Source organism: Artemia franciscana, chromosome 5 (genome assembly GCF_032884065.1).
Source record: "Artemia franciscana chromosome 5, ASM3288406v1, whole genome shotgun sequence".
NCBI classification, from domain to species: Eukaryota; Metazoa; Arthropoda; class Branchiopoda; order Anostraca; family Artemiidae; genus Artemia; species Artemia franciscana.
Genome location: NC_088867.1, coordinates 47,298,903 through 47,316,062, shown reverse-complemented (window position 1 = coordinate 47,316,062; position 17,160 = coordinate 47,298,903). Strand labels below are relative to the sequence as shown.

The window sequence follows — 17,160 nt, the reverse complement described above, 5'->3', positions numbered from 1 at the left end:
CTGAAAACGCTGTACACTTCCCAATAGCCATTACTATATGTAAGCACTGGTCAAAGTTTGTAACTTGTAGCCCCTCCCACGGGGACTGTGAGGGAGTAAGTCGTCCCCAAAGACATAGTTTTAAGGTTTTTCGTCTACGCTGAACTTTTCATTTCCATTAGAATGAGCCCTCTCGCAACATTCTAGGACAACTGGGTCGATACGATCACCTCTGGGAAAAAAAAAACAAAAAAAAACACACAAACAAATAAACACGCATCCGTGATCTGCCTTCTGGCAAAAAATACAAAATTCCACATTTTTGTAGATAGGAGCTTGAAACTTCTACAGTGGGATTTTCTGATACGCTGAATCCGATGGTGTGATTTTCGTTAAGATCGTATGACTTTTAGGGGTAGTTGCCCCCTATTTTCTAAAATAACGCAAATTTTCTCAGGCTCGTAACTTTTGATGGGTAAGACTAAACTTGATTAAATTATATATTCAAAATTAGCATTAAAATGCGATTTTATTTGATGTAGCTATTGGTAACAAATAGCTACATCAAACCACGAACTTTTCGATTTCTGTTCGTCTTCAGCATGAATTTCTATAGAATTTTTATTTCTGTTTGCCTTAAGTTTTAATAGAGACCTTTAATTTTATTTTGAATATTTCTTTACCGTTTTTTTTTTAATTGATCCATAATCAAACAGTTCGTGGTAACGAACTGTAAGTAAGGATTGATCTGGCGCAATAATAACCGAAACTCTAAAAAACAAATTTTGATACCAATAGGTATATCAAAAGAATTGGCTTAATGTGCTGATTCCAAATATATAACTTTCATTAGGTTTAATGTTACCTATCAAAGGCTATGAGCCTGACAAAATTTTCTTGATTTTTGAAAAAGAGGGGAAACACCCCCCCCCCCTAAAACTCAAAGAATATTAAAAAATCACACCACCAGATTCAGCGTATCAGAGTACCCTACCTTAGAGGTTTCATGCTCCCATCAGCAAAAACGTAGAATTTTCCCATTTTTTGCCAGAAGAAAGATACGGATACATGTTTACTTTTTTTTTCAGGGTGATCATATAGACCCAGTGGTCCTAGAACATCGTGAGAGGGCTCATCCGAAGGGAGGGCAGATTGGAGGGCAACTAGGCCCCTTCCCATGCCCCTTTTTTTCCCAAAACCGTCTGACCAATATTTCGAGATGGCTATTTTGTTCAGCTTAGTTGAGAGGCCAAATGACTATTCCTTTTTGTGATAACATATCCCCCCATTGCCCCTATGAAAGGACTTAAAGTTATAAAACCTGTCCATGGTTTACGTATAGTATTTGTTATTGGGAAGTATTAATACATTTTCAGGTGGGGGGGGGGGAATGAATTTTCGGTAGGGGGAATTATCCATGGGGAGGGAAATTTCCAGGGGATTAATTTTTCAGGAGGAATTTTTCACTGGAGGAATTTGCCATAATTCCTATACGAAATCCTTTGTATACGTATTGCTTTCTCTTTGCCGACTCAATTTTACGCGAGGAGATTTTAGGATAATCGTCTGGAGTAAATTTGGACCGGGACTGAATTGCCTAGACCATATTTCCATTGGGGGGGGGGGGTTCCGTGGAGATGGAGCCAGTTTTCTTGGCTTTATTTAAAGAACGATGTATATGAGGGGGGTGGCCCCTCACTCACTCGTCGCTCTTTACACTGCAGTTAGAATTTTGTCCCGAATCTTTAAGAATGATTCCTGAAACACAAGAGTCGCTTGATTAGAAAAATAAGAAGCTTTTTTAAAAGCACTAAAAACTTTACCGTGAAGAGCGAGATGTTGAGGAGGGGCAGTCCGCCCTTATATACATAATAATTTCAGTTCGTTTTAAATTATAATGTTGCTCCTTACTTTCAGTTGAAAAAGCCTGTTTTTTATTTAATAAATACATAGCGCTGGTGCAGAAATCAGCTAAGGTTATAAATTATCTTAAATCGCATTTCAGCATTTTAAGGTTATGAACACCCTTTACTTGTTTTTAGATTTCCATATACTTTGCAGCCTTTTTTTCTGGTGGCAATCGAAAGTGGTACCATGCTTTGACTATTGAAATATAAGTCTGTGTTTAGAATTATAAACAACATAAGAAAAAGCCTTTGACTTTCTTAGCTGAAACCTAGTAAAAAGACAACGAGATGCCTAATGTTTTTTTGAAGCTAGTGTCTAAAGAAGTCCCACTAAAACTGTTTATTCCATATATAGAGATATTTTAGCATGATGCAAATGGCCTCAAGGTTTCAAGGTTCAAGGTTCAATCGGGTTTAATTAAAAAAAGGAAATAACTAAACTTAAAGTACACTGCTCTGTGACAAAACTCGCGTTGATATTTCATAACATCATATATACGTTAAGTAGCATAACTTCATTTGACATAAAACGGAAATGACACCAAAAATTTAGTGCTATTTAAGCAACTTTAAAAAAAATCGTTGTAGATATTTTATTTGTATTTATTTATTTATTTCCCTCGAAATTGAGGAGTATATAGCATCCATAAATGAAATTATAGAAGAAAAAGAAATTCTTTAATAAACGCAACGAAGCATTGATGTAAAATATGTCTAATAACATAACTGAATAAAATACTTAAGAAAAACACAACAACAAAAAATCAAACAACACTTGAATTCTGGAAAAAAGGGCGAAAATTGTGCACTAAGAGAAGATTTACTTATCATAAAAATTATCCCTCTTAATCCAAGCTGCTTCCAACGGTTCTTTAATTTTAAATCTCGAAACTAATCAGTGTTACTAAAACAAGTTGGAAAACCAAGTAAAAATTTACCGCATTTAAAATAGCAAACGCGACTCGAAAACAACTCACAGACTTTAGAATCTCGAAGAAGAAGGGCGGGATGGAAACATGGGGGGAGGGCAACTGCATTAAAAAGAGAACCTAAAATATCTCAACGATAGATGCCACGAAGCCGTATTATTAAGCCATCCTGGTACACAGGGTAAAATATGATTCTCTTTGGTTTTCAAGAGGGCGGAGTCAATGCAGCACAAAGAGTTCAAATTGCAGTGGTATGCTTTTCATTTTTATAAAATAAAAAAAAAACAAGTTTTTTAAATGAAAGTAAGGAGCGACATTAAAACTTAAAACGAACAGAAATTACTCCGTATATGAAAGGGGCTTTTCCTTCTCAACGCCCCGCTCTTTACGCTAAAGTTTGACTCTTTCTCTTAAGTCTACATTTTAAAACAGTAAAAAAAACTTTAGCGTAAAGAGCGGGGCGTTGAGAAGGAAAAGCCCCTTTCATATACGGAGTAATTTCTGTTCGTTTTAAGTTTTAACGTCGCTCCTTACTTTCATTTTAAAAACTTGTTTTTTTTATTTAATTTCTGAACGTTTTGTAATCAATGCATGTTTTGATTTTGGCTCTCTGCAGAGGAATAATTAAAACAAAATTTGTATATTTTTTTTTTTTGGCTAAATGGTTTTCTCATAATTTTGATTGAATGATTTTGAGAAAAAAGAGCGGGGGAGGAAGCCTAGTTGCCCTCTGATTTTCAGTTAATTAAAAAGGCAACTAGAAATTTTAATTTTTTACGAATCTTTTTATAAGTAAAAGATATACGTAACTTATAAATTAGCTTACGCAAAGAACTTTTGTATGCTTATTTTTTTTATTACATGTATGAGGGGGTTCGCCCCCTCGTCAGTACCTCGCTCTTTACACTAAAGCTTAAACTTTGTCCCAATTCATTAAGAATGACCCCTGAATCACAAAAGCCGCAGAATAAATAGTTGATATTACTAAAAATACTTTAGCGTAAAGAGCGAAGTATTAGGAGGAGGTGAGCCCCTCATATGGGTAATAATTTCTGTTCGTTTTAAGTTTTAATGCTGCTGCTTACTTCCAGATGAAAAAAAAACTTTTTCATTGTTTTTTTTAAGTAATGCTAGTAAATCCTGCGCTCCCTTCATGGAAAATTTCTTCCCCCATGACAAATTCCTCGATGGAAAGTTCCCCCAGTATATCCCCCTCTTCTCAACCCCTACCTCCATTCAAAAAATCATCCCGAAAACGCCTGTACACTTCCCAATAACCATTACTATATGTAAGTACTGGTCAAAGTTTTGAACTTGTAACCCCTCCCACAGGGACTGTGGGGGAGTAAGTCGTCCCCAAAGACATAGTTATAAGGTTTTTCGACTACGTTGAATAAAATGGCTATCTCAGAATTTTGATCCGTTGACTTTGGGAAAATAATTAGCGTGGGAGGGGGCCTAGGTGCCCTCCATTTTTTGGTCACTTAAAAAGGGCACTAGAACTTTTCATTTCCGTTAGAATGAGCCCTCTCGCAACATTCTAGGACAACTGGGTCGATACTATCACCCCTGGGAAAAAACAAACAAAAAAACAAACAAACAAATAAACACGCATCCGTGATCTGCCTTCTGGCAAAAAATATAAATTCCACATTTTTGTAAATAGGAGCTTGAAAATTCTACAGCAGGGTTCTCTGATACGCTGAATCTGATAGTGTGATTTTCGTTAAGATTCTATGACTTTTAGAGGGCGTTCCCCTATTTTCTGAAATAACGAAAATTTTCTCAGGCTCGTAACTTTTGATGGGTAAGACTAAACTGGATGAAACTTATATATTTAAAATCAGCATTAAAATGCCATTCTTTTGATGTAGCTATTGGTACCAAAATTCCATTTTTTAGACTTTTGGTTACTATTGAGCCGGGTCGCTCCTTACGACAGTTCGTTACCACGAACTGTTTGATTTACTTCTGTTTCCGAATGTTGCACATTTTCTACCTTAACTAGTCTAGAATAGCCAATCAGTAGTCCTAATGTGACTAGGTTTGTGGCTGGCTAAATCTCAGCGTCAGTAAATCTTGGCAATAGCTAAATTCTGATGTGAATGAGCCTGAAAATAATCAATTACATCCTGTCCATACTATTTACGTCTTCTTCAAGCGGAAGTATCAATGACCAGAAGAAAAAGAAACATTTTATGTTCTCTTGCATTTAGCTCTTGGGTTTTCCACATAATGAAGTTCAAAATAAATCCTTCAATAAGGTTATAAATTAACTAACAAGAGGTAATCAATCTATTAAGTGAAGCTGATACTAATTACAGTAATAGATAACCGTGCAACGAATGGTCACGAAAAGTAAACTGTTTTCTAGTCTTTGGTGGAGGATGTTTCAGATTAACCTTTTTAATCTAATATACATGTATAAAGGTCTTATATTAAATTCTGTACATATTGAACCATAGGAAATTGAGCTAAGCGAGAATATAAAAGATCTACCTTTACTTCAGTTCCACCTCTTCCACGTTATGGGCTTTTGACCTTTGGAAGTTTGCCAGGAACAATTTAAATGATCTGACTCAACAGTAAAAATTCAAAATTTTACATTCAAGCCTTTTTCCCGTTTCCAGCCTTTTCCTTCCTTCCAAAATCTCAAAAATTTTGTCTATTTGTGCCTATATGATTCTCTTACAGATATATTAATCAATTCCCTCCAATAAAAACCATTTTCTCCTATTTCCACTCTCTGCACTCCAAGATTACCAGTTGGGGGGTTAATTGCGTCCTTAGGTTTGAAAAATATCTTTTTTTGGTATTTTTATTGAAAATACCTTTCTTAGTGTTCTCACCTAAAAAAAAGATATTTTGCCCCTCTCCCCCCCATATTTTTGCAAATTGGCAGCCCTGCTGTTCTCGATCATTAGCTCACAGATAAAGGGGGGGGGGCAAAGGCTAGCTTTAATGTCAGTTTTAATGGGTCTAAAAGAAACACCAGAGAAAATTCATTTTTGTTTATTTAACGTAAATTATAGCGGTACTTGCGTGTTATAGTAACCACACTCAAGTTCTTGATCTGAATAAAACTGGTTTCTGTGTCTGCATTTGGAGATAACTTGTTTAGTCATAGTGAGATAAGCTACTATACAGGTATATTTTTAATTAAATATTTAATGTATGAGTTAGTTATTTTAGATATTTAATATAATGCGTTCTGGGCAGCCTACTTGCCATAATTCTCTGTTGTAGTTTCCATAATTTTGTAACTAAAGTAATATATTTTCATCATATTTTGGTATATTTCAAGAAGATTAACCTAACTTCATTTATTTGGTGTGGTCGCTATAACATTAAGTACCATTTTAGCCAAATCAAAAATATTCAAATACAACCAACAGAGAGCTAAGCTTGAATCGAAGGCTAATCTATTATTAAAGTAAATTTTGTGATTCATAAAAATACACATATAAAACAAGACAAGAAAAATTAGATGTTCAAACTTTATTCCTATTTCTGGATTTTCTCTTTATCCCAATCTCAGTACACCAATGAAATGCTGTGCATAACCCCTTGCTCGAACTCACCGCAGTCATCCTAATTGTGTTTTAACAAAACCCTTTTAATTAACTCTTTAAGCGTAAATACTTCCTTCGAGAAAAAATAATGTGGGCTACTTTGAAAAGCCAGACGGTCAGTAAAGGGTGTAAAAATACTAATAAAATAATTATATTTCCCACAGTTGCGGTAATAACTATGATAAACGAAGAATGTCTCCTATGGTGCCTCTACATTTGGATCTGTGCCGATCCAACTGTTCGGCATTTTGAAATTTCGTAATTCATTGGTCAGTTCTTCCTAACGGGCAAAAATAAAATGAAAAAATATCTCCGTTTTTGCTAATTTTATAGCATTATTATTAAGTATTGCAGGAGACAATTTTTTGGGACCAAAACATGATTTGAAATGTTTATTCTTCAAACATATAATTTTTCTTTTTTTTCTTCTCTGAATTGTTTACAAAATTATCCGATTTTCAATGGCAGTGTGGGAAAAATGAACCAACAAAAATATATCAATATGGCGGCAGTGAAATTAAAATAAGGTTAATTAGGAAGTTCTGAATTTGACAACAAAATGTTCCCTTTGAGTGAGAAACATTCATATTCTCTAAAACCCTTCATCTGAAGCCACAAGTTTAGGTATATCGCCGTCAATTTAGGAGAATGGAAGACATTGACCCTCATGATTTCGTGCAGTTAAATTTGACATCGCTTTTCATCTGGAATTTAAACATAACAAGCAGCTGATTCATAAAGCTACACCGTCAAAGGCAAGCTACATATTCCAAACTACACTTAGGTGCTGTGTGTTTTTAGCTTTTTTACCCCCACGTTTATTTATTTTTGAGCTAGTATTCGCGAATAAAAACAAACTGCACACGGAGTTTTTTTTTCAATAAAATGTAATTCCCCAATTTTTAGATATTAGTTATTATATAATTTTTCCACTTAATCAATTCCAGCAATCACATTCCATGTTCACTGTCCTTTGTTCCTTAAAAGTAAAGGTAAAAGGTACGGCATTAGACTTTACATTCCCTACCTGTGGTGCTGTTCTCCGTTTCTTGGCCCTTCAGCCAGGAAGTGCAATAGGGGGTTATTTACCTTCCCCAAATTTCTCCAGGTACCCATTTAGAGCTGGGTAGACTCTGGCTGAGCTTATAGAGTCACACCACTAACCCTGTTCCAAATTAAATTATCAGTTATGCTAGGGTTCGAACCCTTGCTTTCTCAGACAAAGGATCCTGAATCCAGCACACCAACCCACTCGGCCAAGACGGCCTTTCCTCCTTTGTATTTTACAAAGTGAATACAGTCTTCTCCAATTACTTAGCTATAGTTATGCTAAAAGCATACAAATACTCATTATGAGCAGTCTTCAGCATTATAAGCAGAATTTACCCATAACGATTATTGCAGCCATCCATCTTCAGAGCTTTGTTTCTTCTTGGACAGCTAATTGTTAACTGTTTAAATATTCAACTTTTTAATAAAGTTCAATACAGCTAAGTTACGTCCATAGATCCAAACCCTCAAAGTCAAAAACCTGCTTTAAAAACGCAAAACATTTTCCTCAAAATAATAATAGAACCTTCTAGCAATTTCTATTACGTAAGGTATCGGATTCCACCTATTCTACGCAATTCGGCTTCATTTCCATAAATGTTTCAACAAGTGCCAATAAAGCCATAAGAGGAGTGACATCAATTTTAAGGCTATCCTATTCGCTAGTATCGACTGAAATTGCCTGAAATCTCAAAAGCCTAGACTTCATAGAAGATATGAAAACGCTTCCAGGATGTAAAGCAAAATGTAAACGCATCTTTTCTTTTTTTTTTTTTTTTTTTTTTTTTTTTTTTTTTTTTTTTTTTTAATGGCTGGGTCACACTATAGTTATACTGGTGGCTGAAATCCAAATTAGGCACAACTAAAGCGTGTGTATGATACTGTTCTTAATTTGTCGAGTTTTCTCGAAAGTTTTCTAGACTCTGCTTGAAAATTTCCAAGTATAGAATTTATTGTTGACATACAGAAATCAGTGTAAAAGTTTAAGGCATAAGCCACTGAAATTAGAAAAGATGGAAGCGTTGAACTGCAATTTGTCTATTCATGAAAAGAATTTGTCAGAGGATGCATCGACACAGCATTAGTAGGCAACTTAGTAGGGGTACTAATTCACGAAGATATAGGAGGGGGGCTAAATATATTTCACAAAACATTGGGAGAATTTTTTTTTTATTGAATTTGTTTCGTTGAAAACAGCAAACATTAAGTATTTTTCAATGCAGATACCTATAATGGGTATTTTTGAAATCTAGACGAGGGCAAAATATGTAGGTGGGCAAAAAACATCTGCCCTCTCGTTCCGTGAACCGGCGTCCTTATAAGTTAGTGGTGACATGTTTTGCAAACTCATTTCTCGGCACTTCAATTTTCAGCTTCTGTAGCACTAGTGGAAAGTTGGAATGTATGGAAAGTAACTCATAAATCTTGTTGTTTTTTTTTTGTTTTTTTTTTATCGACAATTATGACTATGAAGTGGCTATGAGGTGGAGCAAAAGGTAAGTTAATAATGACCAAAACCGAACAACCCGACAATCCGTTATGGGCATTGTCAGCTCTCGTGAAGGTCACTATTTATAGCACAAGATACTTATGGATCAAGACGGAAATTTGAGAGTTTTTCTCTTTTTTCCATTACTATTCCTTCATTTCACTCACCTTTTTATATTTTTCTTTTTCATGGTTTTGACTTTATCTGCTTCTATTTTTTATTTTTTTTTTTTTTTTTTTTTTATTTTTTTTTTTTTTTTTTTTTTTTTTACTTCTGTCTAGGCAGGAACGCGTAATTTTTATGGGAGGCGGGACCAATAATGTGAAAGCGAATTTTATTTTATAATTTGATTAGGGAATGCCCAGAATTTCAGAACAAAATTAAGTTTACAGGAAGTGAAGGGGCTTAACTCCAAGGCATACCCCCCTGCTTACGTGCCTATATGATTATCACTTGAGATCTTGATGGCTTACTTGAGGTTTTTGTCTAAATACTTGCGTTTTTCTTTAAATTCTCCATAACTCTGAACTTCCCTTGTTTTTTTCCCTTTAATATGTTTTGATTATTATTTAATTTAATGCTGCGTTCAAAATACAAACAAACCACTCGCGTGCCATGCCGGGTTCGCATGTAAAGGGTTACCTAAACTTGAGCCTAAGGGTGATTACCTATTTTTAACCTATTCCTGTCCACTTATTAAGGTTAACAATCTCATGTAAGATGTTCGTGAATTAATGGTTAGTTATGATTTTCCAACAGAACTAAAAACACATAGGTTTAACGAACTAGTCCAATAAAAGTTAATTGCAATAACTAGTCTTATGAACATTACCTGTTGCTTCCTGATTGCTTGCTATCGGCAAGGCTTCTCATTTATCAATCTGCTCCAACTAAATCTGACAAGATTAGGCTTTTCCAACCCGCAAATTGTTGAACAATTTAAATTGCCAACTTTGCCATTTTCAAAGAATGCACCTTTTTACTGGAGATTATAGGACATCGACTTTAATGGGAGGGGCAAAACGAAAAAGAGTGTGTTTAATCAGCAAAAATATAAACTTTAAATTATCTTGAGGATCGAAACATCGATTGAACATATCGATGGAGCATTTTTTTTAATACAGTAAATAAATGAATCTTTTTAATAATTAATTTTAAAAATATCAATAATTAATAATCGTAAGCAATTATAATTAATGCAAAGAATCAATTAGAAATTATGAGAAATAAAACAAAATATAGATAGTTAATAATTAATTTTAAAAATGAATTACGAATTGATTACCTTTTTTGTCATTTTTAAAATATGAATATATTATTGATTGTTTTTAATACTTAGATGTTAAGTTTAATATAAATATTAGCTTTATAAAAAGTGTCACAAAACACCCGTTGAATTATTACAACAAATTTGCCCTCTTAGTATATAGTTCTTAAATAAGCTCTAGACAGTAAAGACATGTACAAGCCAAGGTCCATAAATCTTACATTTGGCTACAATTTAGTCGTAGTTACTCTTAATGTGGTGATTTACTGTAGTTTAAGGTTTGCTCTATCAAATCATGGATACAAAGGGGGTGATGGGGACGATCGCCCCTCCCAAAAGTATTTTTTAAGAATCCTCTCTAAATTATAGCATTGAGTACTATATACAAGAAACAAGGACTGAAAAATCGATCGTTTGCTAAAATAAAAACAATGAAACATATCAATACAATAAAATTGTTCAAAGACGATGTGTGCTATAAACGCAAGACTAAAACGTTTCTGTGCTGCTAGGGAGTGCAGAACCAAGACAGGTAGATTGGATGGTGACAGTGCCGTGGCCTGTATAAGCATGCAAGGGTTGGTATCACTTACCACTGCTCCCTGGAGACAGAGATACAGATAAAGTGTACGGATTGCATACGTCCGAATGAAATAACTTTATCTCCATCATTGAACTTGAAGAAAATCCAAGACTCCTTCACGAACGCTATCACCTATTATAAGGGTCAAGGTTGTACCTTTCCTTGTACCGAAAGGTTTTGCATTCTATTATAAAGAGATTTAAGAAGTATGTGTCGTCTCATACCAATTGGGAGTCGGAAATTTTGCTTTTGAATTTCTTCAGCCATATCAATAGTTAAGGCAGTATATTTCACACCTCCCTTTACATGAGACCTGGTTATACTTATTTTTTCAAACATAAAACCCATTGAAGGGCACCATAAGACCAACAATCTTTTCTGACGTATCTCAACGAGGTCCTTTGCGCAGCAATATTCTTTAGAAGATGCATTTCCTGCTACTAGGGCCAGGTATAAGAGCACCATTTATCACCCCCTTTTCCGATTTGTCCTTCTTTTCTTGGCACCATTCTCTAACCCTAATTGAGCTCTCTTCTAGTTTCGTAGAGAAAAATTTTGGACAAAAAATGAACTGGCTCAAGAGTTTGTTGTCCTTTGCGTCAAAATGCACTGTTTATCTTCTGCCGATCTTTTGAGGCGTCTGCTTTTCACCTTGAAAGGGATAAGTTTTGCAGCCTCAGCTAAGCTTGTCTTTTTTCCGACCAACTGACTAGGCTTTCCTTATTCCTAGCCCTTTTTCTTCGCTTTTGAGTACCTTTGCCAACAATACCGGTAAAAACACTAGAAATAATCCCCTCATCCTCAAACATTGTCATTTAAACAAGGGGTGTGTTCTCGAACTTAGTATTTTGAGAATTATTGTACTTTGTAATTCTCTACCTTTTTATCTCATTTTTATAAGAGCCTTTCAGGTTGGTGTCTAGACATTTAGATTATCCATTCATCTTACATTGCAAGCTTACCTCACCGTGATGCTAACAAAGAGCAATCGAAAATATTGTAACTCACCTAATTCAAAAGACAACGAGTGTCTCACCTTCCCTTTGACTGAGGTCGCCTCTGATTGGCCAACGGATGTCATCGTTAGTAGCAATCTCGACCTCGGAGAAGTTTCCCAATGCCTTGCTCAAGCGGCAACATGATCCAGTTGATCTACCGTTGCGTTACGTTATGTCGATAGTAAACCAGCCTTTAATTCATTTATTTTAAACGAAATTGAAGATGGGGATGATGTTTCACTTTCTCCTTTTGGCACTGATGCCCCTCCCGAATTAAGGCTCTGGATAAATCTGTGCTTGGCACTATCTCATATAATAAATGTCTAACAAAGTAGGTTGATATCAGATTGCAAATCATAAAAAAGGCAAAATACTCCAATAAATTATAATTTGAGTTGTATTGTGGTAGAAGCTGCTTGTTAATGCAATTAAACTCAAACTATTAAGTGCATAAATATTTAAGTTAGCATAATTGTTCTTTTATAACTAAGTATTTGAATCGATTCCAACGTTTAAAATAGGTCCCATTAATTGTATTAAATCATAGCGGATTACTACCAGATAGAAGCAGAGAGTTTACTTAAAAAAATGTCGTAACTCAAAAATGCTTTATTCTTTTTACTAAAATTTTCGCTTAAGACCCATGCTTAAAATTTTATGGAAAAGAATCAATCAGGTTTCGCGTTCCTTTTACGAACTCAAAAATCAACATTTAAAGAATGTGTATATTAACTTCTTGTTTTTCTCCTGTCCTTCGTTGTCATAATATATATATATATATATATATATATATATATATATATATATATATATATATATATATATATATATATATATATATGCATCCGTACTTCAACGAATTTCAACCAGGACTCTTCGGGGAGAGACTTCGTTGAAGGATTTTTGTAAATTTATTGTAGAATGAACTCGGAAACATTGAAATGACAATGCACCAGAAAACAAAAGTCATGGAAACTAAGCACACATTTTAAAGTGGGAACAGAGGGCATTAATTTGTCCTTGTTAGTACCCTGTCAGTACCTTTGTTAGTACCCTGTTAGCATCCTGTTAGGTTTTTTTTGTTATTACCCTGAGCTACTGAGAATTTGAAATATAATAAAATGATAAAAGCCAAGCTTTCGAAAAAATATATTCTTCTTCTGTTAGAACTTAGGGCTTTTATGGAAACTGTTTAGCCCTTATACTTTTTCCCATCTTAATGTAGATTGTTAGGCTGTTACTGGCTACTGTAACCTATTTACCTTGTCACAAAATCTCAACTTTTATTTAATCAAATGAAAGAAAAAAGTTTTTTTTTTCAACTGAAAGTAAGGAGCAATATTAAAACTGAACACGAACAGAAATTACTCCATATACGAAGCGGTTGCCCCCTCCTCAATTCCTTGTTCTTTACGCTAAAGTTTTTAGCGCGTTTAAAAAAAGCTTCCTACTCGAATTAAATGTCCCTTGTGTTTCAGGAGTCATTCTTAAAAATTGGGACGAATAGCCAAACTATAGCGTAAAGAGCAAGGTATTAAGGAGGGGGAAAATCCTCTATATGCAGAGTGAATTTTATCAGTTATGGGTTTTAATATTGCTCCTTAATTTCAGTTGAAAAAGTTGTTCTATTTTTAATTACTGATCGTTTTTCAAATAATTCTGATAAGTCTGGCTCATTATCCGAAAAAGCCCCCCCCCCCCCTTTACGGAAAACTCCTTCGTGGAAAGTTCTTCCTATGGCCCCATCCCCTGTAAAACTGATTTTTCTGACTAGCATTTTCATTTATTTCAGGGAAGCGAAATGCAGCCTTTGTTTGCAGTTCTATCTAAAATGATTTTTTTTTTTTACAGTTTTTTCTGACAATGACAGCAACTACGTTGGGTATGCCAGCTGGCAGCTTGATACCTGTTTTCAGGGTTGGCGCAGCATTCGGCAGAGCCATTGGAGAAGCTATGGCTACTTGGTTTCCCTATGGTCTACCAAATTCTGCCGTTCCACATATAATACCAGGTGATTTTTTTTTTCTTGTAAGGACTACCTTAGAATAACATAGATATGAAAAATATGTGGCTTTATCTTTAACTTTTTCCAGTTTTCTTACGTTTCAAAAAATTTAAAACGGACTTTTGAATTGATTTTAAATAATGTCATCTATTCCATATCTGAAATTATCTTATCTACCGAGGATCAAATCAAAAGCGACTGAACATGTCCACGGGCACAACGCCTTATGCATGTTTTGTTCAAATTCGAAACAAAAATGGTGCTGCATAACAGCATAAAAAATCGAAAGAAAAAATGACGTTGAAGGAACATTCAGAAAAACAATTTTATTTCAAACAAATTTAATCTTTGAATTGAGACCTTTATGAACGAGGCCCTAAACACAATACCTAGTGTACATCTGTATTCATTTTTCACGGTACAAGCTTTTGCATAGAAATTTATTTGGAGAGGGAGGAGGGATACAAATTCAAAACTACAGGAAAAGAGTGGAATATGAGCAAATAGAAAAAAATGGGATTACTGGGAGAGGTCGTCCTCACAGGCTCATTGTGAACTTTAAAGAATTTATTGGTATAGTTCCCACCTCCCCAGCTTTTAAAAAAATTTCTAAAAGCTCCCAGCTTTTTGAAAATAAGACTGTGGCCTTAGTGAAGTGTCAAAGCCACGCAGATTTTTTCACAGTTTAGACAATAAAGTGATAGAAAATTAGTTCAAATTATTAATTATATGAAAATACATCATAGTAACCTATCAGCAAGTTTACAAAGTCAAAAAACTGTAAAATTAAGTGGCGTGATAATCAAACAGTTCGTGGTAACGAACTGTAAGTAAAGAGCGACCCGGCTCAATAGTAATTGAAACTAAAAAATAGAATATTGATACAAATAGATACATCAAAAGAGACGGATTTTTATGCTGACTTCAAATGTACAAGTTTCATCAAGTTTAGTCTTATCCATCAAAAATTAATATTTGAGAATATTTTCCTTGTTTTCCCAAAAAGCGGGACAGCCCCTTCTAAAAGTCATATAATCTTTATGAAAATCACACCATCAGATTCAGCGTATCAGAGAACCCTTCTGTAGAGGTTTCAAGCTCCTATCTGTAAAAATGTTGAATGTTGTATTTTTTACCAGAAAAAAGATCACGGATGTGTGTTTATTTGTTGTTGTATCTTTTTTCTTCCCAATGGTAATCGTATCGACCCAGTTGTACTAGAATACCGCAAGACGTCTCATTTGAAAGTAAATTAAAAATTTTAGTTGCCTTTTTAAGTGACCAAAAGAAGAAGAGGGCAACTAGGCCCCCTCCCACGCTCAGTTTTTCCCGAAGTCACCTGACAAAAATTTTGAGATAGTCATTTTGTTCAACATAAGCAAAAACTCTAATAAATATGTGTTTGAGGATGACTTAAATACCCCACAGCCCCCGGGGGAAGGGTTGCAAATTGTGAACTTTGCCCACTGTTTACATACAGTATTGGCTATTGGAAGTATATCGACGTTTTCAGGGAGGATTTTTTTTTGTGGGGGGACAAGGGGATAAGGTTACGTGTGAGGATCTTTCCATTGATGAATTTTTCATGGAAAAAGGGAATTTTCTATCTAGGGTTGTCGGATTTTCCAGCATTATTTAAACAAAGATCAGAAATTAAATTTAAAAAAAACAGGTTTTTTTCAACTGAAATTTTTCCACTCCTATTAAGATACTTAATTGGCTAAAAAAATTGTCACAATTGTATTTTTTTATAGCTTGCCTCCCCCACCCCCCAGTTTATGAGGTATAAAACTGCTAGTGGCGCTAAATACAGCATAGAGTCTGGTGACTTGAATTAAAAAGTCAAAAATTTGAAGAAAACTGTGTAATCAGTATAAATGATACTGTCTTTATACTTCCGGGTAAACCCGTCCCCAGCTTCCCAGTGGTAGCTCGTACCTATGATCCGATTTGATACATCGATGCGACTGATAACGATGTCAGATATCGCATAACCCGACCATTTATCACATTCATCATTTATCACATTCATTCATTTGAGTCTCGTTACTTTATTTTTGCATAAGTTGAGTTAGTGACTGAATTGTTGTTATTCTTATTATTATTACAGTTAATCTGCCATATTAGTATTAAAGCTGACACTTCTGCGTAAATGATAATTAATAATTTTTATTTTAAGAATTATTTTCAATGAAAATCCAATCTGCTTAAAGAGGACCTAGGTAGGCTTGGAAACATCTTGGCTAGTTAAATAGGCTATTAAACGTAAATCCAGAGGAGCTAAAAGTGGCACCAAAAGCTTGAAAATCTTGTGAGGGGCAAAACATATTTTGAAATTTAGGATGGTAATTTTTCATTTTTTACGAATAAAAATCATATTACCTAAAATCATATTTTCCAAAATCTGAGGGTTTAAAATTCCTGTACTGCCCCTATATCCCTCCACCAATCGGTACCACTTGTAGCCAATCATTATAAGAGCCAAAATATTCAACTCTATGGGTAGCAGACTATCAACCTGCCATTAGTTTATCAACACTTTTAACCGAGCACACCCCATCATTTGGTTTAGCCCATTTTCTAGTATGCCATTTTGGTTTTTCAAAATATTTACAAGTTATTATTTAGAAGTCTCTTGCAAAAAAAAAATGTAAATATAGGTCACGTCACAAAAACTGTCTTTTCTGTCCTTTGGAGGATTCAAAGTACCAAAGACAGTGAATATGAAATATGGTCGTTGGAATTGTTTTGCGGAAACTTGCACAGCCATATACTACCATATAGTGCTTGTATGCATACAGAGTCCAAATATATTCTTAATATTATTATTAGAGAGATTGAGGATAATGAAAAAGACCCCCCCTGCATTTGTAAAGTTTTTGGTAGGAGAGGGCGTCAAATTTCAAAAGACAGACGTGGGTGAAAAATCAACCAAACATTAGCTGAAAACAAATGACAACGACAACAAATTAACATGGTGTGCCGTTTTGTTAAAGATGTAGTTGTTTTTGGGAATCAATAGGTTGCTAATGTTTGAATTTTTATTGGGAAGAAATGTTGTAATATTTAACTAATTTGACATTTTTTTTTCCACATTTCAACGTGGCAACACTGACAAAATGGTAATATTATTATTACTACTACTAACAACTTACTGCAACACCAGGCCTACTAAGGTCGAATCAGCTTCACACGCTCCTTTTATATTCCAATCTATTCGAAGCCTCCCTCTTTACACACTTCCAAGAAGTTCCTAGTTCTCTTGTTTTTTTCCTTGTGACATCTGCCCGACTCGCTCGGGGACAGCCTACTTTTCATTTGAGCCTTGACGGTTGGCCGACAAGGAAAATTTTTGGTAATCTGCTATACTTCATACGCCTA

At 34.7% G+C, this 17,160-nt stretch overlaps 1 protein-coding gene across 2 annotated transcripts in view; it reads left to right on the top strand.

The window, feature by feature from the left end:
- LOC136027505 (chloride channel protein 2-like) overlaps nt 1-17,160 on the top strand; it is a 144,802-nt gene that overhangs the window by 86,805 nt on the left and 40,837 nt on the right. For both annotated transcript variants that reach the window (XM_065704819.1, XM_065704818.1), the window contains exon 10: nt 13,626-13,785. In XM_065704819.1, coding sequence (XP_065560891.1) covers nt 13,626-13,785 — 160 coding nt within the window. The remainder of the gene's footprint in view (nt 1-13,625; nt 13,786-17,160) is intronic.